At 37.8% G+C, this 26,919-nt stretch overlaps 2 protein-coding genes across 5 annotated transcripts in view; one reads left to right on the forward strand and one right to left on the reverse strand.

Annotated features, from left to right (window-relative positions):
• Positions 1-8,456, reverse strand: part of LOC117984352 (sodium-dependent nutrient amino acid transporter 1-like) — a 66,703-nt gene extending 58,247 nt beyond the window's left edge. Inside the window, exon 1 of the mRNA XM_069500120.1 lies at positions 8,390-8,456. Within this exon, the coding sequence (XP_069356221.1) occupies positions 8,390-8,422 (33 nt within the window). The 5' untranslated portion in view covers positions 8,423-8,456. The remainder of the gene's footprint in view (positions 1-8,389) is intronic.
• A 2,682-nt stretch (positions 8,457-11,138) lies between these two features.
• Positions 11,139-26,919, forward strand: part of LOC117984500 (CUGBP Elav-like family member 1) — a 462,287-nt gene continuing 446,506 nt past the window's right edge. For all 4 annotated transcript variants that reach the window (XM_069500135.1, XM_034971131.2, XM_069500137.1 and 1 more), the window contains exon 1: positions 11,139-11,326. The gene's annotated coding sequence lies outside the window, so the exon portion shown is untranslated. The remainder of the gene's footprint in view (positions 11,327-26,919) is intronic.

Consider the following 26,919-nt stretch of genomic DNA (forward strand, 5'->3'; position numbering starts at 1 on the left):
TTTTAAGTTCTGAGGCAGTGAAAACTAGCACTGTCAGGACGTTTGTGCACTCATCCGTGAAATCACGGATTCCATAAAAAAACTAATTGAATGAGTAGGTACCTACCTGCGTATTCGTATGACGGCCACTTCGAAGAATCACGGATACGAACCGAATACGGATGAGTGCACAAACGCCCTCAGTCTATTTTACCTTTTCACAGCCTAACCATTTTTGATGGGTATAGAGATAGCTTGCATCCCAAAAATAGATAGGTACGGTGATGGAAAACATAGGCTATTTTTATTGTGTCAAAGCAGATTTCCCACAGCTTTTCCGTTCATAGATTTACGATCAATAAAATCTAAATCTGCGCGGGCAAAGTCACGGATATTATGTAAGTAGTGATATAACAAGCTGTGATAGCCTAGTGGTTAAGACGTCCGCCTCCTAATCGAAGGTCGGGGGGTTCAATCCCGCCCACGCACCTCTAACTTTTCGGAGTTATGTGCGTTTTAATTATTAATTAAATATCACTTGCTTTACCGGTGTAGGAAAACATCGTGAGGAAACCTGCATGCCTGAGAGTTCTCCATACTGTTCTCAAAGGTGTGTGAAGTCTACCAATCCGTACATGGCCAGCGTGGTAGACTATGGCCGAAACCCTTCTCACTCTGAGTAGACCCGTGCTCTGTAGTGAGCCGTCGATGAGTTGATCATGATGATGATGATGAGTGATATAATAAATGTCTTAACTAATCAGGAACTTAACATTGGCCAATGCAAGGCAGATCTTTGCACAGGATCTAAAAGACATCGATTAAAAACATAATCCATCGTAAGCTCGCATTTTATCCCATGATATGGGCAGTGGGGACATCTAGACGTCGCAAAGTCCTCTGCAAAATTTAATCCGGGATAAAGAGTATCGTCCCCCGGTATCAGGGCTGTGTCCCGATTATGTACCCGGGATAACATAGATGGAGTAGCCACATGGGGATTTAGTCTCGGATAAGTTATAAAACCTCGTTTATAACAGCCATTTAAGTTTGATAATAATCTCCCAACGTTGTTTTCAAATATTTTATATTAACTATAGGTAACAATTGACTTTTATAAAGGTACTTCCCCAGTTTTTAAAAAGCGGTAATAGCCTAGTAGTTAAGACTAGGAATAAGGTATTTGCCTTTGTCAAAAATAAATTATTTCTCATTGATTAAACCCTCTATTTAATAATTATTAAATAGAGGGTTTTCCAAGATACGTAAAATCCACGTCCTTTGTTAGTTTTAAGTGTAGTAACAATTTAAATTATGGTTTAAACTAAAACAAAGTGATCCTATAAGGTACGGAACCCTAAAAAGCACTTAAATCGTTGTGACGTCACATGCTAGTGTTTCATACTAAGCGCGTGTTTTAACGTTTGATCAAAAGATACTGATTTGACTAGTTGTCAAACACCGGATTATAGACAAGAATAGTTACCTAATATCTTTTTTATTACCAGTTTAGTAAACAAAGTGGCTGCAATAAGTAAGTGAAACTCTAAGACGACAAGTAAGAAAGTTTAACTGCGACAAATTACAAAGGCCAAATGCTAATATTTATCTTGAATGAAATTCGAGGGTCGTAACTAAATAAACTTTCTTTCTTTTTTCTTACTTCTTTCCGTTCTTACTTTTTAACTTTTTAATCTCTGCAAGGACTAACCATTTTTTTATTACTTTTGCTACCTTTTTTTCTTTTCGTTCCTTGTCCTGTTCTGACTTTTAAAATCTTCATTAGGTCTTTGGTTCTTTTGTTTGATTGGGCCATATAGAGTATATAAATACATACATATTTTGATTCGGAAGTTACTGAAGTACGCGGAGAGCATTGCATGAATAGGTCATTCAATGTTCTCAGCGTTCATTCAAAATCCTTTAATGTTTTATCGTTTTGTATTTTGTGTTTGTATTTAAATTTATCATTAATCATCTAGTTGGTGTAAGTGGCACTGCCGTTCCAATGAGATGTAAAATAAATAAATAAATAATACAGAAATAATCCATAATGTGACCCATCAGAAAAGCTTGGACAGCTTTTAAAATCAAATGTAGCAAACAAACGAACTCACAGTTTGTTTAATAATCAATTAAACTCAATAAAATTTTGTAGACAAGTTCACGGTTCCGTGGCTTTTGGATCAACTAATAAAACATCTTGCTATTTCAAAGGAAATGTAATTGAAGAAAAATATGATCACAAAAAATGGTAGTTTTTGCATTTTACATAATAACAATCATAGAATTGTCTTCGCTCCTGCAGCATCCGCGCCGTCCGATCTGGCTTGCATCCAAAGTGATCTCCTGAATGAGTCAAAGTTCTAATGGGCATTGCCCATTATTGTGCCCTAAATATCGAATTGCTATAAATAATAACGGTTTATTGTTGTTAATCTGTTTTAGTTTGAATTCACACATTATTCTTCATCATCATCACAAGTTATCGCCGGTCCACTATTGAGAACGGGTCACTTCTCAGCATGAGAAGAGTTAGGCAATAGTCCAGGCCCAGTGTGGATACCCACACCTTTGAGAACATTATACCGAACTCTCAGACATCCAGAAGATCGATTCCGTAAAACCTGTATCAATCATTATTACAATCGCAATTGTTGTGATTAGCTTAATTTATGGTATTTTTGCTGCAACAATGAATTGCACCAATAGTGAGCGAGTGTCAGCCAATCAGAGGCGATTACGATCGTGATATTGTAGCTGTCATTCTACTGCAATCGCGCAGTAGGTTTCCTCGCGATGTTTTCCAGCAGATTAAAGCAGATAATAGGTATTATAATTTTTGAAAAGCGTCTTAATTTGATCCTAAAGTAAAAATAAACTACCAAAAAATTTGCAAAAATTTTATTCGATCGATAAGTGCAATAAAAATGCATTATTCTTAGTGAAATACATTACAATTTTTAATCCATGTGACGTCACAGTTGGAATTAATATGACGGTTACGGTATCATGCATTGCATAGATATTTGTATGAATACACCACTAGATTACAACATGGGGTTATTCAAGGGGCGGACCAATAGATTCCTAAAAGGCCGGCAAAGCATCGGCGGTTCCTCTGTTGCTTCAAATGTTCATGAGCGGCGGTAATCACTTAACATCAGGCAGGGCCGGCATAAGCATATTCGGCGCCAGGGTGCGAAAGTTAATTTTTTTTAAATATCGCACAAGGGAGGTGCATATTTATGTCCTTTTCTGCACCTCCGAAAATCAAATCTAGACACTCAGAAATTGATAAAGCGCGAGCGAAGCGAGCGTGAAATTTTTCACAATATTGCCCATGGGAGGCATATATTTGTTTCGTTTTCGGCACCGCCCGAAATCAAATCTAGGTAGATAGGTAAATTTATGGGCAGTCGGTTTGTGCCCCCTAGGAATCTGCGCCCGGGTGCACCGCAACCCTCGAACCCCTGGGTAAAGACGGCCCTGCATCAGGTGACCCGCCTGCTCGTTTGCTCGCTATCTCTATTTAAAAAAATTGTGATTATGTAATTTTACAAACTGAAATTGTCATTTTTCGATTACTTATTGTTAATACTATCTTGTTTATACATTTTTAGATTTTTCTCGCTTGGTATAATACCACATACTTAACTCCGAAAAGTTAGAGATACATTCCCGGGATTGAACCCTGGACGCTCCGATTAGAAGACCGAAGTCTTAACACTAGGCTATCATCGCTTGGCTTTATAACTAAAGAGGGAAACTAATGTAATTAGATTTATTTTTATATTAGTATCAAAAGAAATAACGCAAAATTTTCTGGCACTCCTCCCATAACCGTAAGTATATGGCACAGAGCTACAATAACATTCGTTGCATTATCTTATGCTGCATTGATAAGAATTTCTTCTCCTTCTTCTTTCTAAAATACTATCTGTAGACTGTATCTGATTTGAGTATTATTTTAAACTCATATTTGACTGACTGACATCTTCAAACAAAAAATTCTTCACAAACTTTAGTTTAAAATATATAGGTACCTACCTAGTATCACTAGTTATCTAGTCATTTGCGCAGATTTAGATTTTTAAAGTCCCGTGGGAACCTTTTCATTTTTCGGAATAAAAGTGACCTATTCTATCTACGGGGTGCAAGCTATCTCTGTACTTTTCGTCAAAATTGGTTTCACGGTTATGCCGTGATGAGGTAACAGACAGACACGTCATACGCATTTATAATATTATTATGGATTTAAATAGACTTATCTTAAGAGGACTATAAGATCACTATCAGGTTATGAATTTGCCAATATAGTTAAGTATATTATAATTACAATGCTTCTTAAAGCTGATATATCTTGTGGACAACTAGTTATCTCATTATTATTTGCATGGCAAAATTCTCCATCGCTCTCACCCTGAACACTGGTAGTGAAAAGTTCAATGAGCAAAAGTAACAAAAATTAGGTGATTCCATTGTTAAGTTGTACACACACCACTACGCAATGCATTTCCATTATTAGAAAGACAGCGAAAGTATACAGCTAATAAAGAATACGGACAAACTTCTTTGTGCAATCGTGCGACGATAATATACTTCACACACCAATTGGAAAGGAAGTAATGAAGAAGAAATAACCAAAATATCCCAAAGAAAGGCTATGTTTCTTTAGGCAGTGGTCCGACCGCCAGCGAGAAAACGACTAACTATCGGCGATTTTCTCTCTCAAGAAACGCACAGTAAATGTACATTCCGTTTAAACGAAAGAGATGCATAAATATCAAAAGTGGCTCTCTGACTATTCACACTGCCGGCGACGACTCGCTTTACTAGTTTTGTTGCTGAGCGACGAGCTTTCAAAAATAAACTCGCTCAGCGATATTTGTTCAGCGATGCTCGCTCGCTTGAACACGTGTAACGCGCGCGCAGGTTTGCACATGACTTAGCGACCGCAGGCGAATGGCGCGAGTAATCGCTCGTCGCACTTGCACACTCGCTTATAGCCCGGCGACAAAACTATCGAAACTACACACTCGCTTCCCATTGATCGCCAACTCATTTAAGTTTCTAGTTCTACTCGTTTCTCGTTCATCGTCGGCGGTCGGACCACTGCCTTAAGATAATAAATTTTCTACGAGGCGTTTACATACATCACAGATAGGAAACATTCTTTACACTCCATAAGATGACAATGATCTTTCCGACAGACACCGTAAAGTGGCTCATAGACGGGCGATACAAATTGCTGACAATTACAACCGAGCAATGCAATGTGTGAAACCTTAAGATAAGTACCTCACTCTAGCGCTCTAAAACTCGAAGGGTCTTCTTTCACTGTATGTATTTACGTTGTGATAATATACCCTTACCAGTAGTGACTGGATACAAGCATACCCATAGAAGACTAGAGGTATGCCGTTTTGGCATTACTTCCTACATCCATGATACCATTTAACTGAAACGTCCCGTGAGGTAATGCGCGGGTTGTTAGAGGGTGACAGTTGACATAAAAATCAAGGAATTCAACATTGCCCCCGTATGCTCACGCAGTCCACAATGGACCCTAAAAGCCGTCTCAGTTCATAACACAATACCTTTTATTATGATCTAAGTGAAATACCATTCGAACCAATAAGTTAATTATTGGGATTAAATTAGAATTATCTTGGGAAATATTTTGTAGTCAAGAAAAACACTGTAGAAATGAAAACTGTTTTCATTTTTGCAGTTTTAAATCGGTTACTATTTGGATACACAACTCAAAAGTTTTCATGAATTAATTTGCTTCTAAACATTGACTTATATATAACTTCGTATGGACAGGGTTATTGAACAAACAAAATGGCACCGACTCATTGGTGTGACTCAACTCGACTCAATGTTAATTATGCACCAATGCAACCTCAGTGACGTCTGGATTTCAAACGGGTCGTTCATTAGTATCTAAGAGGTGGCGCTGATTTAGTTGGTTTCTAAACCGGGAAAAATTTCGTTCGCTTGATCATATCTTGTCATTTATATCGATGCTATCTACATGAAAGTATTTCTACATTGTGATTGCTGACAAGACAGCTATTATCATAAAATTCTTCATTTACAAAGTTGCAGAATTTAAAGACGGCTACATAATTGAATATACGAATTGCCGTAAATCTAGCTAGTTTATGAGCACTGTAAGAATAATATCCTCAATATAGTTGTCCGTGCTGTAATCTGGAACGGTGCCAAGGTACATTCAACTTTCAGGACAAATTTCCTTTAGACAGTTTTATATTCATTCCTACAAAATAAGAGTTGCGGTAGGCAAGAGATTTTGAATATTTAATACTGTTTTTTTATCAAAATAGTGTGGCTAATTCCGTTGTACACAATCTCAAAACTAAACCAAAATGGCAAGTCTAAATCTATTGCCATTCTTTTTCATAATGTTGCTTGCGGAAAAGGATAGCTCTAAATTTAGACCTGTTAATTTAGTTTAGTTTAGGATATAGGTATAGTTTATTTCGGTCCATATGTCTGTCTTTATGTCACAGCCATTATTATAAATTAAGAATAAACTTTAAAAGTAATCTGGGTATTGGCTGCATGTCTTGCCATCAAAAAATCTCGGCACACTTTTAGATAACGAAAGTTTTCGTGTGGCTCTAGGTCTCAGATTGGGAACACCACTGTGCCATCAGCACAGATGTCCGTGTGGAAAAGAGGTTGATAAATTTGGAATCCACGGACTCTCTTGCCAAAGGAGCTCTGGTAGGCTGTTTAGGCATGGCTCTCTTAACGATACAATTAAAAGAGCTCTTGCCACCATAAATATTCCTGCGCTCATTGAGCCGACAGGGATTAGTCGGGATGATGGCAAGAGACCTGATGGATTGACGCTGGTTCCCTGGGAACGGGGACGGGCGCTAATGTGGGACGCAACTTGCGTTGACACATTGGCCCCGTGTCATATCAGGAAGACAGCATCAAGACCGGGAGCCGCAGCAGAAACAGCTGAAAACGGCAAGCGGCGCAAGTATGCCTCTCTTATAGAGAGTTACATTTTTGTGCCGTTTGCCGTGGAGACCCTGGGGCCATGGAGTCTTAGTGCTAAAAATTTTTTACGAGACATTTCACCGCGATTAATAGCCTCATCTGGTGACAGAAGGGCTGGCTCATTTTTTGCGCAACGGATCAGCCTGGCTGTCCAGCGCGGAAATGCAGCCAGTATTCTTGGCACCATTCCACGCGGTCATGATTTATATAGTAATTAGATAAGGCTATCTTTAAGTTTTATTGTAATAATAAAAAAAAAACTTTAAAAAAAAAAGTAATTGTGAAGTTGATATTTAACACAGTTACCGCTTTACCGCGGCACATTAAATTTTGAAAAAAAAAATTGGATTGACTTCTGAACATAAAAAGCGAAAGACCAAAAAAACTAGTTTACAGTTTACACCATTTTTTCTTTTTTTTTATAGAGTTAGCGAGCAAACGAGGAGGCAGTTCGCCTGATGTTAAGTGATTTGCAGCACCAGAGGAACTGCGGGCCTGTTAAGAATCCCTCAAATGATACCTCGTTAGATTTTTAAAATCATTATGAGGTTTCTTGAACAGGTTTTCCACTTCTGCCTTATACTTACCACCAGGAAGATTACAGTTAAGAGCTATCTTCCCTAAATTAATAAAAGGAAAAGCTGACTGACTGATCTATCAACGCACAGCTCAAACTGCTATTGGGATAAAATTTGGCATGCAGATAGCTATTATAACGTAGACATTTGATAATAAAGAATTTTTGAAAATTCAACTCCTATGGGGGTTAAAAATTTGTGTAGTCCACGTGAAGTTGCCAGCATAAGCTAGTCATAAAACTAAATTGAATAAGATAAAATAATTACCTACGTTAAAACATGACGTATAGTAGCTGAGATAAACTCCTAAGCCTCTCATTGTCTCTGCCAGTCATAGACAAATGATAAAATAGAGTAAAGCGCGGCTTAGCACACGGATTAATGTCACTCATGTTAATCTAATTACTCAATTATACTGTCTGATTAATACCTAGTTCAATTTAAATACCTACACGTTACACTTACTTAAGGAAGATACTTTTAATAAGAGACGTCTCATAGCGTCAATGACTCCGCGTTTAAAGAGCGGACTGGTACCTCGCCCCAGCAGCCCATCGTCTCCACCGCCAGTGGGACAAAGAGGTATTTCCCCAAATATTAGAGGAATTTCTCTCTAGTTTAGACCTAAAGAATAATGTCTCTCATCCGGCTATACTTACGTGTTTAGTTGAAGCTAGTCGGGTTAACGTCGACTAAACACGTGAGTATAGCCGGGTGAGACATATTATATTAAATAGAAATCTCTCACGATAGTTTAAACGCTAAAATTGAAGAATAGGAATAAAACTTACCTCTTTACTCACATATTCTACACAAAGATCCATTTACTGGCACTAGCAACACCATAGCGTATCTACGGATAGGTATACTTACTGAGGACTGCACTGTTCTACTTATTCATTGTTAGAAGCCTATAGACTGCATAGGTCTCTAGAAATAGAACTATCGATCTTATAACTTCAATGCAGTGTATTTGATATCGTGGTATGATCAAACGCTGTAATTCCGGTGGCAACATTATACTACAAAAATTCCTTACATCAGTAGATGTAATGATATATTTAGACTAGTAAGTCTAAATATATAAAAGGAAAAGGTTACTGACTGACTGACTGACTGATCTATCAACGCACAGCTCAAAGTACTGTACGGATCGCGCTGAAATTTGGCATGCAGATAGCTATTATGACGTAGGCATCCGCTAAAAAAGGATTTTTGAAAATTCAACCCCAAAGCGGGTGAAATTTGCGTTTTAAATTTATGTAGTCCACGCAGACGAAGTCACGAGCATAAGCTAGTTCAAAATAAGATGGTCTGACCAATGGTCTACCATTGTACAACATAATTATTTTGTACTTTTTAAAATTTACATGGTGTTCATTTTAAAATCATTATTATTTGTTGTTGTAGCGGCAAAAAATCTGTGAAAATTTCAACTCCCTACCTATTATGGTTCATGGGACTGCTGACAGACAGACGAGACGTATGAACCGACGCGGATGGACAGCGAAGGCTTATAGGGTTCTGTTCGCATCCCTTGGATACGGATCCCTAAAAACGGTTACTGCCAGGTGACGATGAAACATCAGGTGATCTTCAGTAGCTAATGGAGAGTGAGAGAAAAAAATACTGTAACATTTTTAAAGAATAATCCTGAACGCTACGGTGCTAGTGTTCGTAGACAAACGATCGATGCAACTTATAAAGCATACAAATGTTTACTACGGATTGGACTCCGGGCGTCGGACATACGACGGACGACGGTTGAATCAATTATTAAAACCCTTGTATCGATTTGGTCATTTAATTCCAAGCAACTGTCCTTTACCCTTGTTGGTAAGGCTGAGGACATACCAACTTTTATTTGTGATCTTTTTATTTGAATACAAGCCCCGAATCACCTTCTTTTAATTTAAAAAATTTGCTAAATGTTTTTTTACCATAAAATCTACACCGTAGCTTCCTTGAATTTTATTATCCCTTTGTGGTAGAGAATATATTCATTGTGATCCTCAATTAATTCGCCTATTTTTATTACTTTGCTTAGACCTAGTACCTATATCCCATTATGATCTATCTACTTTCCAAATTTCAGCCAAATCTGTCCGGTAGTTTTTGCGTAAAAGAGTAACAAACATACACACATACATACACACAAACTTTCGCTTATATAATATTAGTGTGATTTAAAATAACTTATGCAAGTTATTCCTCATTGGAAAATAGTTTTTTTTTTCTACAGTTTTATTAAATTATGCCGCGCGTATTCAATAATCGCAGTCAAGGAATACCGATTGCGACCTACAATTTTGCAATATTTAGAACGGATATTTGATTCTATCGGAACTAGATGGAATAGGAAATAAAAAGCAAATTCACTTTTTTATTTGAAAATATTAAAAAATTTCCTCATGTTTTCCAACGGTTTAGTGTCTGCTATGCAATAAATATGTAAACTATTTAATTACTGGACTTGAATTTTCTTTCACCTAATAAACGTACATCATCATGATCAACCCATTACCGGCTCACTACAGAGCACGGGTCTCCTCTCTGAGTGAGAAGGGTTTTGGCCATTATTCCGGAAAACCAAAGAGTTCCCGCGGTATTTTCAAAAACCTATATCCACATGGATGAAATTGCGGGCATCATCAGTATCTACCTATATTATATTATTTTCTAAATTTGCTTTAATCTGGTCTCGAAAGAGGCATCAGCCATCGCTAGTTACCCTACCGTCAAAGGAATGCGGAGGTAATCAATTAGGGGAGAGCTAAATAATAACTGCCATACCTCTTCTAGGTTAGATCGCTTCCACCTTAGACTGCTGCATTATCCTTCGTTTCAAGTCGCATTCAAGAGCGCATTTAAAAATTTAAATATATAGAAGGAAACGGTGACTGACTGACTGATCTATCAACGCACAGCTCATGTACTGGACGGATCGGGCTGCAGATAGCTATTATGACGTAGGCATCCGCTAAGAAAGGATTTTTGAGAATTCAACCCCTAAGGGGGAGAAATAGGGGTTTGAAAATTGTGTAGTCCACGCGGACGAAGTCGAGAGTATAAGCTAATAAATAATAAAGATACAGTAGTATTTTGCCTTTCATCCTGAGAGGAGACTGTACGCAGAAATGGACCACCGATGGGTTGAAATGATGATGATTTTTTGTATAAATATTTTTTTCGGAACTTATAAGAAGTAAGCGTTGTGAAGTTTTTTGTATCAGTTTCTATCAAAAAACAACTAACGTTGAAAATTCCTGCAGAAAGTTTATAGCGGGAATCCTAAACGCACCTCATTAAAACGTCATTTTATAACCTGGAGCTGTCCAATCAGAACCGCGCCTCATCGGATTCAAAAATAGTCGCGCGAGGACAGGGGAAAAGTGGTTATTATACGTTTTGGACGTTTTAGAAGTTTTACACCATTCCATGTTCATTGTATAAAAGCTATCGATCAGTTTGATGCGTTGTGTATGAAAATAAATAGTTTAGGTCCACGGCAATGTGTGTCTAACGACCGGGCAGTTGTCATTTACTTGTGGCGTTGAGTGGTGCCCGCTGCAGTATTGTTTTTACCTGACACTTCCCGATTTCCTTGACCACACATATGTTGGTCAGATTTCGGTGGATTTCGGGCCGCGTTTGTTTCGATTTCAGTTGTGTTTGTGCTGTGTTTTGTGGATTCATGTGTGGTTAAGGATTGTTTTGTGTCTATTAAAGTAAGTAAAAGTAACTTTTTTTTTAGTTTTCATTTGGCAATACTTTTCTCAGGGAACAATATTATTTTTCTTGAAATGGGTACACTAAATATAGACTTCTTCGTTTCTTTTCACGGTGCATTGGAGTTTGTTTTCAAGACGCTGAATGTCTATCGAAGTAAATCGGAACTAGCTTATAAAAGCTATTTCAAATTTTAATAAAGTGCTTTGTTTTAAAAGTTAGGTATCAGGCTATTTTGAGATCTAAACAATCCAAAATCAAATGATAAAATTTTCTGATTTACCAATATAACTTTTATAGATGAATCGTTAGTAATGCAAGGGCTTTCTCATAAAACAATACAAAAAATAGTTTTATTTACTAAATAGGAAATTTTTGTTATAGATACTAAATTGTTGTTGTTAATTTGGATAAACTTTTGTAAAGTTTAGTTTTTAAAATTAGAGCTTTAAAACGGAGAGACTGCCCTGACTACAGGTTTACTTTGAATGTTTGATATTATAAATCAGTACTATTCGTACTATAATATAAAATAATATTATATATAAGTTAGTACTAACTGTATGCACTAACATATAGTAGGTAGAATTGCGGTGTAGAGTAGTGACTATGCAATATTGTTTTGGCGCGTTTTGTAATCAACACGTGGTAAAAGTTTGGGGGATTTGAGCTCGGATGTTTAGTTTCATTTACGTTTTGGTATACGTTTTGTAGCTTTCGCGCGCATGTGTTTTTTTTGTGTTTAGTTAATACTTTGTTTCTATCAATTGACTTTCGCACGACTTTACGCACTTGAATTGTTCGTTTATATCATGTCAATCAGTTTCTCCCTTTATATACACGTTAGTTGGAAAATATAGATACTTTTAGAGTTCCGTACCGCAAAAGAAAAAACGGAACCCTTATAGGATCACTTGGTTGTCTGTCTGTCTGTCAAGAAACTTATAGGGTACTTTCCATTGACCTGGAATAATGAAATTTGGCAGGTAGGAAGTCCTTATATTATTTAGCACACGTAAGAGGGAAAATCCGAAATCCGCATAACTCTGAAAAGTTAGATTGGACCCCCAACCTTACGAATAGAAGGCCAACCACTCAGCTATCACCACTCTCAAAGGCTACATAAAGTCATTTAAAATACTGACTGACCGACTGACTGACTGACTGATTAATCTATCAACGCACAGCTTAAACTACCAGACGGATCGGGGTGAAATTTGGTATGCAGATATCTATTAACACGTAGACATCTGCTACGAAAGGATTTTTGAAAATCCCTAAAGGGGTAAAGCAGGGGTTTGAAATTTGTAGTCTACGCGGACGAAGTCGCGGGCATAAGCTAGTGTTATATGAAGTTTAATAAAGCAATGTATTAATAAATATGAACCTACAGTGTCCCTCGTAATTATTTGACCCGTAAGTTATCAGCAAGCGATGCGAACGCTACGTCCCAGTCAACGCATAATATACTATCTCTAACATAATATCTCTCCTTGATCGTATGCCGTGCGATACATTATTGATTATTGTCTTATGCAATACATAATGCAATTATATTTTTCCATTCAGTCAGTGCAATGTACATAGCTTAGTTACTTAATGAGAGCTGTTTTACATTAGAAAAAAAGAAAGTAAAGGAAAAACACCGGCCAAGTTGCCGCTATAACGACAAATACTAAGAAACAGAATAAAATAAATATTCAAAGGGGCTCCCATACCACAAACTTGATTTTTTTTTGCTTGTTTTTATAGATAATGGTACCCCTTGTACGCGAGTCCGACTCGCACTTGGCCGGGTTTTTTTTGTTGACGAGAGCGAAATCGTCTCGAATAGGGAAAGATCGGTTAACCTTAACTCCATACATTGCTTGCTTGCTTGCTTGGTAGGCTTTTTGTACTGTGTATAACGAGCATACTGAAATTGAATCAATACTGCACCAACAAATCAGGAAGCCTAAGAGTGAGATCTATAGAGCGCACTCTTACTTAGTAAACGAGACAGAGGTATATCTCTCATTTAAATCTGTCTCGTTTTAATTCAATCTTAAGTCTGAGCAAAGTCTGTGTGCTCTATAGATCTCAGCCTAAGTTTCCGAGCAACAGATTTAGTTTCTTCACCATGACTAGTTCTTTGGACTTTTGGTTCTTTAGTTGATTTTCACTCTCTACATAGTATAGTAGTATAAAATAAAGTCGCTTCCCGCTGTCTGTATGTATGAACGCGTAGATCTTTTAAACTACGCAACGGATTTTAATGCGGTTTTCACCAATAGATAGAGTGATTCAAGAGAAAGGTTTATAGATATAGTTTAATTCTCAAAAAATTAGAAATCCCTAGAGAAATCGAAATAATGTGAATTAGGTCGGAAAAAAATTCTCTCATTTGAGAGTTTCCGAGGCAATGACACCTCAGTGGCACCACATTAGTATCTACATTGCCCCCATGCGAAGCCGGGGCGGGTCGCTAGTTTTGTTATAAACATTATTCTATTTAAAGTCTGGCAGCATAAAAAAATGCATTGTAATTCGGCCAAAACGTTCTCAACTATAATGTTTAAAAAATACGAAATTAAGCGGTCTTTAGATACCTACGTAAAAGCCATTTGTATCTTTCAACAAAGACAAGTTATTATGCAACAAACATTTATGTTACGAGATATTTCACAGCAAGTAATTGACTCTTCTGAAAAAATTCTTATGAGTGAATTCAGCCCTGATGAAAGAAAGGCTGGCTCGTTTTATGTGCATAGAATCAGCCTGGCTGTTCAGCGAATCAATGCAACTGTGACTCTAGGCAGCATTTGATGTACATAGGCATAAATTGTACTGTAGGTAATTGGGTAAGATAAGCTAACCTCTAGTTACAATGTAACATTTACGATTAAACACTGGTCAAGTACATGTTAGAAGTCAGAACATCTAAATATATAAAAGGAAAAGGCACGGAAAAGGTGACTGACTGACTGACTGACTGATCTATCAACGCACAGCTCAAACTACTGGACGGATCGGGCTGAAATTTGGCATGCAGATAGCTATTATGACGTAGGCATTCGCTAAGAAAGGATTTTTGAAAATTCAACCCCTAAGGGGGAGAAATAGAGGTTTGAAAATTGTGTAGTCCCCGCGGACGAAGTTGCGAGCATAAGCTAGTAAATAATTAAAATACCTACAGTATTTTACCTTTCATATAAGGTCAATAATTTAGTAAACAGTAGTTTTAGTTAGGCAGGTACGTACACAAAGGTACGCGGCCAAAAGTAATGTACATCGACCTTTAGAAGGAGATAGCCAATTTGTAGAGCACTGTCTCTCTCGTTGAGACCGACATAACGTCATATATGTATGAGTTTCGGCTTTGTAGAGACAACGCTCTACAAAGCCGAAATGTCATTCTAAAGGCCGATATACATTACTTTCGGCCGCGTACTGTAATTTGATTTAAATTATAATGTTATACCAAGCGCAAGTAAATTGCACAAGAGAAAATAAAATGCGCACGCGTAGGTGTGACCTCCAAATTGAAATTATTTTAGTCATCTTGCAACGTAGGTAAAGCGGTGCGATGCAAGAATTCGAACTCTGTCACTAATAAAATGAAATTGTAATAAAAACATCGTTGCGCTAATTCGATCGTAAGCACTGCCCTCTACTAATACAAGTACGCTGGAACTGCGATTGCCAACCGGTCGGTGGCTCGTTGCGTTAGAATGACAGCTACAATGTCACGTACGCAATCGCATTGGTTGACGCTCGCGCTCTATTGCCTACAATGCATTTTATTGTAGTCATCCTGCGGCGTAGGTAAAGCGGTGCGATGCAAGAATTCGAACTCTGTCACTAATAAAATTAAATTGAAATAAAAACATCGTTATAATTAGTTTTCGGCACAACAAGTAACTGTCATTTTGTATGACTCCCCTCTTCCAGCGTACTCGTGTATGTCCATTTCATCGTTTCAATCGATGGAAATAGTTCTTTTTCATGTATTTTCACTGAACATGCTCTTTTGCTCCTTGTATCAAGTGGCTCTCTACTTCAATTCACTATTAGATATAGTTGCGTGCACTACTTATGTCTGAGATGTCTTCTTGTCCAAAATTCCTCAGTGCTTGAAGACCAAAGTCTTTGAACAGTGCGTGTTGCCAGTGATGACATAATATGGATCCGAGACATATGGTAACTCAGCGGGCGATATGCTTGTGTTTCTCAATGAGGAGATCCGTAGGAGAACTAGAGTAACCGACATAGCTCAACGGGTTGCGAAGCTGAAGTGGCAATGGGCAGGACCCATAGTTCGTAAAACCGATAGAAGTTGGGGTCCCAAGGTGCTAGAATGGCGACCTCGTACCGGAAGACGCAGCGTTGGGAGACCCCCCACTAGGTGGACGGACGATATCAGACGAGTCGCAGGGAGCCGCTGGATTCAGGAGGCGCAAGACCGTGACGTGAGGAAGTCCCTACAAGAGACCTATGTCTAGCAGTGGACGTCTATCGGTTGATCATGATTACAGTTTCCACTTCTTGAGTTTAACCAGTACCTACCTATATTCACACTTGGCCCAGTTTCGTTTGATTTATAGTATAAGCTGTTATTATTTTTGGAATATTTTCAACCGTTAACGCGTCAGCGATTATGTCCGCGAGAAAGTGTGGTAATAAAATGCATAATTTATGCATTTCAAAATAACTGCATAATTAACTGAATAAAAACAAACTCTTTCATAAGCGCCGGCAACAGCTCCGGCAAAGTGGAGGAAAAGGTGTATAAAATTACCTACTTACGGATATGAAAGTGGTGATAGCCTAGTGGTTAAGACGTCGGCGTTCTATTCGGGGATCCAGGTTCGATCCTGGGCACACACCTTTAACTTTTCGGAGTTACTCGTATGTGCGTTTTAAGCAATTAAATATCACTTGCTTTAACGGTGAAGGAAAACATTGTGAGGAAACCTGCATGCCTGAGAGTCCTCTATAATGTTCTCAAGTGAAGTTTGCCAACCCATACTTGGCCAGTTTGGTAGGCTGTGGCCTACACCTTTTTCACTCTGAGAAGCTGCTGATCGTCTCCCGACAGTTCCTGCTTCGTCGCTGGCCCCGACACCAGAATTTGTAAGGAGTCAAGAAGTCGCCCTGGGAAAGAGCCACCGAGCAAGTACCGAACGGGCGCCCTCCCGCGTTTTGGCTCATGTAACCGCGATGTTGGTGGGGCCATGGGAGGTAGTGGGTTGGCCCCGTCACCGTAACCCAGGCAAGCAGAGCTAATCGTGTGCTGTCCCACAACTGATGACATTGTCCAGCGTCAAAAAGCGGTTTAACTAACCGGCTTTACTCACCCTCAGCGGTAACACCCGCTGAGGGTGAGTAAAGCCGGTTTCGCCTATTTGTTCCGTATGCTGTAGAGACCTTGAGGTCATTGAGTTTTAGAGCAAAATATTTTTAGAAGAAATTTCACCGCGGTTGTTGTTTGTACTCACGATTAATTATTATTCTTACACTTTCATCTTATAATATAAAAATGAATCACTAAATGTGTTGGTCATCGCAAATCTCGAGAACAGCTGAACCGATTTCGCTAATTCTTTTTTTTTTAATAATATTTCTTGAAGTACGAGGATGGGTCTTACAGAGAGAATAATTTAAAAATTTGAATCGACTGTTAGGCGGTACGAGGTTTGCCGGGGCAGCTAGTTGTGTATGTAAATAAATCTAATCATTATATAAATCATGAAGATACCTTTGGGTATTATCCCAAGATTTATTATCAACCTATTACAGTTAATCATTGACGCGACGGACACAATAGACACTAAATGCATCTACCTGTTGTATACCAATTAGTTGTTGTACCTAAATTATACACAACTTGCTTATGCTCATGACTTATTTTATAACCCTTATTTTACCCTCTTAGGGGTTGAATTTTCAAAAATCATTTCTTCGCTGATGTCTACATGTCAAATTTTACTTGTATGTTATTTCCAACCATCGATGTTTTAATTTGTTTTAATTTGGAATGGAGATAAATTATACCCTGGATTAACACATAGGCTTCTTTTTATCCCGGAAAATCAAAGAGTTCCCGCGGGATTTTGAAAAATGTAAATCCACGCAGACGAAGTCGTGGGTATCAGCTAAATATAATAATATACATTCACTAATAGTGTTTAGGGCTTCTCTCAATTTTGCCGCCATCGTCGAGTACGTACACTACACTGCACTAATTGTTTTGGAGTCGATCCAAAATACATACTTAACCGAATTTCACGGGTGGCATGGTGCATAGAAAATTGTTGCTCCGTACAAATTTAGTGAAACAATAACGTACACGTTAAGCCTTCTTTAGCTAGTAGGTTTATAATATGTGCTGTTTAAGATAATCTCTAGTATTCATATTGTAAATATTACCTATCTATAATAAAAACAAATCGCAGTGAAATGTCTCATATTTTTTTTAGAATTAAGACTTCATGGCCCCAGGGTCTCCACGGCAAACGGAACAAAAATGTAACTCTCGATAAGAGAGGCATACTTGCTCCGCTTGCTGTGTTCAGCCATTTCTGTTGCGGCTCCCGGGCTTGATGCTGGCTCCCTGATATAACAGATGTTGTATGCTGTGATTTCAGCTCATTAAAATGTAAATAATTGTATATTTTTACTTCAATTGAAATAAAATTTTGATATTGGCACGGACAGAACAGAACAGAAGGTGTTTATCAACTTGTCACAGAACGTGTCCGTTCTAAAGAACGGACACGTTCTGAAGAACGGACACGTTCGGAAGAAGAAGTTGATAAACACCTGGCATAGTATAATGTCAGAACATGTGCGTGGCAGACATTAATTGGTAGATAAGAATCTCTGATAAAATCCAGATGACAAAGCTGAAACATACACAATAATGTGCGACGGAAATGCGGCACTACATTAACTGCATAGTAGGACAAAATGAACGCGCGCGTATTCGTGTATAATTTTTAGTACGAGGAACTATAGTAAGTTCAACTGCAGCGCTTCACGCCGAAGTTATAAACACCTCCATACAGTTCCTTGTATAAAAGCTATGTGAAGAACTCTCTGGCGCAGTGGTGAGCGCTAGTAGTCTTATAAATGGGAGGTCCCGGGTTCAATTTTCTATTTTAATTTTTAAATGATCTCTGGTCTGATCTGGTGGGAGGCTTCTGCCGCCAAGCGATTTTGCGTTTCGGTACGATACTCTGTAGAATCCGATAATGGGTATGAGTTTAATAAAACCTACCATGCCCTTTCCAACTTAGCCCGTTTCCATCTTAGACTGCATCATCACTTACCACCAGGTGAGATCATAGTTAAGGGCTAGCTTGTTATGGAATAAAAATAAGTTTCTTTACGAGCTATGCATTAAATATTTTGCTTTTGCGCGTGATACCCATAAGCTATTTAAGATGGTATCATACCATAAGTTAATTAGAGCTTTAGCCTTACATATTTTCCAATCATCATAATTCAGAACAACATAAAACTTTGTTACCCCAATTATAACAAGCCAGCAGCGTTGTTCAAATCCACCCAAGAGATTTCACATTTCATTAATTTCCAGAATCTCACAGTTCTAAGATTAGGGTAGCTTCTCACGGTATATGAAAGCACGAACTGCATTGCATTTTAATTTTATTAAGACCTTATCACGCATACATTCGCGGTTCTTGTGGTGCTGCAAATGTTCATGGGCGGCAGTAGTGACACATCAGGTGACTCGCTTGCTTGTTTGCTCGCGGTATTTTGAAAAAGCTTGAAAAATGTTACCCCTTAACAATAATCTTTCTGTTGCAGTTCTAAATATACGTATAAAAGGAAAAGGTGACTGACTGACTGACTGATATATCAACGCACAGCTGAAACTGCTGGATGGGTTGGGCTGAAGTTATTATTACTAGGCATTCGCTAAGAAAGGATTCAACCCCTAAGAGGGTGTAATAGGGGTTTAAAATTTGTGTAGTCCACGCGTTACGAAGTCGCGAGCATAAGCTATACTTTCATATAAGTTCCAATACTAAGCGCGCATTTTAATTTTTGAAAACAAGTTGCTAATATGACTAGCTAGATCAGTGTTTCCCAAACATTGTTCTGCCATGGCCCTGTAATGTTCACGTTGCTCCTTCGTGAATCGTGACCCACTTAACACTTTTAGACCCAAGCTGGTCCCATTAGGTAAAATAATACACATTTATTAATAGTAATATTACCGGTAGTTGATAATATTTTTAAAACTATGCGGGAATATTGCGACCCGGGATTTTTTTTTTTTTTTTATTTTATTTTTTTTATTTTATTATAAAGGCACACAAAACAGGTTTCAGCTATAAATGGTCCAAATAAAAATAAAAAACAATAGATTAAATCTAAGCGGTAACCCTAAATATGTGTACACAACAATTCTTAAATAAATATATGCACTAACTAACTGATAAGATACAATTTATAAAAACACAGAAAAAAGAAATACAAGAAAATTAACTATGAAAAATATACTTAAAGTGGAGAAGATGCAAAATGTTGATTAATATGTGTTTTAAATGTGTTCAAATTATTATTAAAAATGTCAATATTACGGTTAGCTGTGAAAAGATCATTATACAGGCGACACATACGGACAACGGGATTGTAAAAGGAAGTATTGTTCTTATATACACTAAGGGCAAAAGTTCTAGGGTTTCTAAATCGGACATTATAATTAATATTAATCAACGACAGCAATACGGGAGAATCTATTTTGGAGTGAATAATCCTATGTAGAGATATTAAATGATAATACTTCCGGCGAAATTCTAAAGTTCGTAACCCAAAGTGTTTCAGTCTGTCGTGGTAAGGTGTGCGCCTATGGCCGAAATGATGCCGATAAGATAAAATGCGAATAAATTTCTTTTGTACGCTTTCTAAGCGATGACAATGAACCGCATAGTACGGAGACCATATTACAGAATTATATTCCATTATACTTCGAACCATGGCTTGATAAAGATGTATCGAGCTAGAAGGCTTTTTAAAATTCCTCGTCGATCTTAAAATAAATCCTACCAGTTTGTTACATTTGGCAATTATGTATTCGTAATGATCTCTAAACGTCAATTTGTCATCAAATATGACACCAAGATCCTTAGCCGATGTCTTTCTTGTGAGAGTTTGACCTTTCAAAGAGTAATTAAATTCAATCTTCTTAGACTTTCTTTGAGTAAAGCTGACCACAAAACATTTATCAATATTAAGACTCATACGATTATCGGTGCACCAGTCAGCAACAGCGTTCAAATCATCTTGAAGACAAAGAGCATCATTTATATTGTCAATTGATTTGAAAATTTTGAGGTCATCGGCATAAAACAAACTCTCACAATGTAATTTGTCTACAAGATCATTGACGAATAGGTTAAAGAAGAGTGGACCTAAGAGAGAGCCCTGCGGGACACCCGAGGTGATAATGGTTGGTGACGATACATGCCCTTTAATGGCTACTAATTGTGATCTCTTAAGTAAGTAAGATTGCACCCATCGTAAGAGGTTGCCACAAATACCATAAGCACCTAGTTTATGACAAAGAATTATATGATTGACCTTATCAAATGCCTTGGAGAAATCGGTGTAAATTGAGTCTGTTTGACCTTGCCTAGCAAATGACCTGCAAATAAAATTTTTGTACTCTAACAAATTAGTCGTAGTAGAGCGATTTTTAACGAAGCCATGTTGTTTGGGTGTTATGATAGGGAAAACGTGATGGTAAATACTGTCGTATACAACCGACTCTAAAATCTTTGAAAAACAGCATAATATACTAATTGGACGATAGTTTTCACATCGCGACCGGTCTCCGGACTTAAAGATAGGTATAATGTAAGCTGTTTTCCACAATTTAGGGAAAACACCTGATTGAAGCGATAAATTATAGATGATGCTTAATGGGACAGAAAGTTCACTGGCACAGGTTTTGATAAACAACGGTGGAATTTTGTCCGGACCTGCTCCTTTATTTGAGTCCAGTTTTTTGAGTCGACGATATATGTCCTGAGCAGTGACCCGGATGTCGGACAGAGTAGTCTCTTTGCTAGTGACGATTGGTGGATATAAGTTTGTATCAACGTCCGCAAAGTTGTCGAAAACAGAGCTGAAATAATTTGCAAATAAATCACAAATTTCTTCACTATCCGATGATGACATTTTGATGGTCCGGTACCGGGTCGCGACCCGGCGAATGGGAAACGCTGAGCTAGACCATCCCTTGACCATCCCTATTGGATCGACTAGTTGATGGAGCCTGTTGAATTGAAACATTTATAAATGGAATACGAGAGTCTTGAGGATGAGTAGCGTGAATCTTATTCAAATCAAAACGCAGCATGGCTCGTGCTTTCTCATCCCATGAGAAGCCAGCTTTAAACACACATACACAGAAGTTTCTAAACCGGAAAGTTTGCAAGTCCTCAAGACAAATAACCGTTTCAAACTCTGTTTTATCCAATATGTAGCATTGGATAGACAAAGTTCACGGTGATTCAAATAAATTTCCCTATGTGTTGCGGAAGTTTTAAGAAAGCTATCTTGTAAACAGATTTTCAGTTAAAGTACTCATTTAATATATTTGAAGCGAAACAAACTTAATAAAAAAAAAATCAGTCAAATGCGAGTCGAACTCGCTCACGAAGCGTTCGGTACCATCGTACAAGAAATAACAATTTTTTAATTTTAACGGCGGTCATTTTGAAATTATTATTTGTTGTTATAGCGGCAATAGATTTTCACATTCTGTGAAAATTTCAGCTCGCTACCTACCTATTACCGTTCACGATATACGAACGGATGGACGGGCAGACCGCGGAGTCTTAGTAGGTAGATAGTAATAGGGTCCCGTTGCACTCTTTCTGTAGGAAACTACTATTTCAAAAAATATTTCTGGACAAGATAATATCAGTATAATAATTTTTCATCCCGTTTCATACAAGCAAAATCATTTAATATCATATTTTTTATATAGCTATATTTTTTTAAATTTAAAATATTACAATAAAAATGATAATTTCATGATTATTGATCTCGTAACATTTGACGATGCCCTAATAAACACACTGACAAAGTTGCATGAATGTAATAGTCACACAAATAAAGTTATATTTAGAAAGTATAATAATATTATTTCATGCATGTCAAATAAAATCTCGTCTACCAAGAAAATTATAATAGTAAACGCACATGCGTCGACACTTAACGCAATAAATCTGGACTCTAATTAATATTGGCACGAAAATAGATTGTAATAGGTCATTGCTCTTCCCACCTACATGCGCAGTGAATGAACGATTTGAATGAGATAAAGTTGTCTTTTTACTTTGAGTTCATTCATTAAGTTCGCTATGAATTATGATTAACTAGCTGATACCCGCGACTTCGTCCGCGTGAAATTAGTTTTTTTTAAATCCCGTGGGAACTTTTTGATTTTCCGTGATAAAAAGTAGCCTATGTCCTTACCCCGGGATGCAACCTATCTCTGTACCAAATTTCGTCAAAATCGGTTGAACGGTTTGGCCGTGAAAGGCTAGCAGACAGACAGACAGACACACTTTCGCATTTATAATATTAGTATGAATAGTATGGATGTAAAAATCCAATCAGGAAAAAAAATGAAATGTCTGATTTATATAACTGCCATACCCCTTCCAGATCAGCCCGTTTGGATCTTGGACTCCATCATCACTTACCAGCAGGTGAGATTACAGTCGAGGGCTAACTTGTATCTTAAAAAATTACTTGAAAATATTACAATAAAACTTATAGATAGCCTTGTCTAATCAACAAATCATACTCGCGTGGAATGGTGCCAAGAATACTGGCTGCATTTCCACGTTGGACAGCGAGGCTGATCCGTTGCGCAAAAATTGAGCCAGTCCTTCTGTCACCAGATGAGGCTATTAATTGCGTGCCTAATGCCCGCGGCTTCGCCTGCGTGGATTTAGGTTTTAAAAATCCCCTAGGAACTCTTTGATTTTCCACTATAGATAGTAGCCTATGTCCACTTCCATAAGGCAAGCTATCTCTGCGTCAAAATCTATAAATCGTAATCTATCGAATCGTAATATATCGTAGGGGAGTGAAAAACTAGCAGACAGACAGGCAGACACACTTTCGTATTACTACGCAGTCTTTAGACAAGATTCATATATATTTTTGCCTGTTTGATTTGGTAAGGATTTCATAAATTTATTTGGCTACAAATAGGTAGGTACATATTATTGTCTCCCAATTCTCGTGAGAAAATATTTGGAAACCCACGTTTTTTCGAATTCCAGTACGGTATTTATAACTTGAAGCTGTTTTATATAAGCTAGCGCGCACCACAGTGCGGCAAGTTGCGGTGCGTTTTAAAATCCGTAAATTTGAATTTAAATCTATCAAAATCCGGTGCGAAATTAATTCCGCAGTGCGCGCGCTTTATGTAGTTCTAGAGTTCACAGATTTTGCGATACAGAAAAAACATACGGAAATTTTCCGTGGTGCGCGCTAGCTCTAAGATTTTATTATTGTTAAGAGCTAGCCCGCACAGCAAATAAAAATCACGCGATTTTTTTTGCAATTCTGTAACACTTGCAATCATAATGTGGAGATACATGCACTTGCGATATAAAATTCGCACGGGAAAAAAATTTATAAATTCGCGCGAATATTTTGTGCAGTACTGGAGTTGTATGGCGCTCACCGCATTCGCAGTGCGTGCTAGGTGAAATTCCGTACGCGGAAAATAAATCGCACGTATAAAAAAACGCGAGAATAAAAATCACTGTGCGGGCTAGGCCTAAAGGTAACATTTAAGAGTCGGAACTATGTTATAATAGTGTTATGATAATTCGGCCTGTTGCCAGACAATGATTCATGTTCATTCATATTGTATGTTCTACATTTTCATATGCGGAACCAGATGTCTTCTATAATTACATTATCATGGATAATTGTTATGTAGGTAAGTGAAATTGATTTAGATATTATAGCTCCCGCTATAGTAAAGTATAGTATAGGTAAATAGGCCCGGCCCGTACCTGTCGGATTCCCGAGTGAATATTCGACTAGGTACGCTATAATTAGATAGATCACACCACAGAATTCAGAATAGATTATAGAAGAGTTACAGGAGCGTGAGATTGTGTAGATGCGTCGCTTTGAATGGTTAGATATTAACTATAGATACTATTATTTTTGTATTACTGAATTGTTTAAAATTGGCGACAAAACTATCCAATATGATTTCTATCAGCAATTCTAAATTCTATGGAAAACCCTACTCTAAATTTTTAAATTTCTAGATCCAAGGGTTTGAGCTCTACGTTGACATATTATGTCAGTCAGTCAGTATCCGTATTTGTAGTAGGTATCAAAAATCTGATGGACTACAAACATGGGTATTGTAGAGCGTGTCAAGTGTAAACCGATTGAGTATCATGATCAGCCCATCGCCGGCTCACTGCAGAGAACGGGTCTCCTCTCAGAATGAGAAGGGTTTGGCCATAGTCTACAAGCTGGCCAAGTGCGGATTGGTAAATTTCACACACCTTTGAGAACATTATGGAGAACTCTCAGGCATGCAGGTTTCCTCACGATGTTTTCCTTCACCGTTAAAGCAAGTGATATTTAATAACTTAAAACGCACATAACTCCGAAAAGTTGGAGGTGCGTGCCCGGGATCGAACCCCCCAACCCCGATTAGAAGGCGGACGTTCTAACCACTAGTTGAGTATATGATTGGTTATTAAACAAATTTAGAACAAAACTTCGTTTGTATAGAGCGCACTCGGAAGTGCTCGAATGAGACTTCTCCAATCCCTCAAAATTATAAAGAAAAAAGAAACTCTAAAGTTCACGCCACAGTATAAAAACCTATTAATTTAAAGTGTAATAAAGGAAGGGGATGCGTAAAATCTGCGAAGTAACTTTGAAGGTCGTAAACAAAAGAGGTTTCTAATTAAAAATGAAATAAAAAAGTTTAGGAAGTCGCCTCGTAATGTTAAAAAGGCAATAAGCATTAATCTTGAGGATAATAAATTTCATGAAGTTTGATTATGGCTGTTTCATGGTTGAAACAGATCAGTGGGGTGGCGACATCCAGGCACGTGGTCAATCTATATATATAAAAGGGAAAGGTGACTGACTGACTGACTGATCTATCAACGCACAGCTCAAACTACTGGACGGATCGGGCTGAAATTTGGCATGCAGATAGCTATTATGACGTAGGCATCCGCTAAGAAAGGATTTTTGAAAATTCAACTCCTAAGGGGGGTGTAATAGGGTTTTGAAATTTTGTAGTCCACGCGGACGAAGTCGCGAGCATAAGCTAGTATTTAATAAACACATTTTCGCATTTATAATATTCTTAAGAGTGGTAGTGAAAAAAGCTCTGATAGCCTAGTGGTTAGGACGTCCGCCTTCTAATCGGGGGTCGGAGGTTCGATCCCGGGCACGCAGCTCTAACTTTTCGGAGTTATGTGCGTTTTACCGTTAAAGCAAGTGATATTAATTAAATATCACTTGCTTTAAAGGGGAGGAAAGCATCGTGAGGAAACCTGCATGCCTGAGAGTTCTCCATAATGTTCTCAAAGGTGTGTGAAGTCTACCAATCCGCACATGGCCAGCGTGGTAGACTATGGCCAAAACCCTTCTCACTCTGAGAGGAGACCCGTGCTTTGTAGTGAGCCGGTGATGGGTGGATCATAATGATGATGATGATGATTGGTAGTGAAGTTTTATTGATGCTTTACCAATACAAAAATTATTCCTTCCTGAAATCTTTTCTCAGATTGTACGCGTTTTACTCCCTATTGTATATCGTTGATCGTACTCGTATGATATGAACGGGTCGTAATCGTTAAGTCGTAGATCGATATCAGACAGTCAATTGTTGATGAGGTCGCGGCCAGTTACTTGGATACAGTGTGGATATACAAAACGTGTATTGACCGATCGACTGGGGTGATGCAAGGGTAGTTATACACCTCTACTGATACAAGTTAATGACGTGAATAACGTAAATTGAAATTTTCATGCACATAATAACTTAATTACACTAAAACTAAAACCTTAAAAAAATATAATATTATAACTAAAATATATTATTAAAAGGAGTCCCTTTAGGCAAGGTTCCGAAAATACTGGCAGCGTTCCCCCTTTGAATAGCCAGGCTAATTCTTGGTCCGAGGTAGCTGCCAGCTCTTCGGTCTCCTGTGATGTCGACTAACCTTTTTGCTATTTCCTTAAAAAGTTTTATAGCGCTAGGACCCCACGGACCAAGTTAATTAAATTAATGTGGCTTTCTGTGATTTTAAAATATATGATCATCAATACGTTATCAAATTTATTAATAGGGTCATGAACTGTAGTAATAAAATGACGTGATCTTTGTATAGCAGTAGTTTATGGGGTTAGAATTCATTATTAAAGAGAATTATTTAAAAAAACATGATTAAAAAAGTCCAATCACACAGACTGACTCATCAACGCCTAGCCCAAATCGTTGGGTCTAGGAAGCTTAAAATTTTGTTCACAGGTCTTTATATTGTAGACTGAAGGAATAAGGACA

Source organism: Maniola hyperantus, chromosome 8, assembly GCF_902806685.2.
Source record: "Maniola hyperantus chromosome 8, iAphHyp1.2, whole genome shotgun sequence".
Taxonomy (NCBI): Eukaryota; Metazoa; Arthropoda; class Insecta; order Lepidoptera; family Nymphalidae; genus Maniola; species Maniola hyperantus.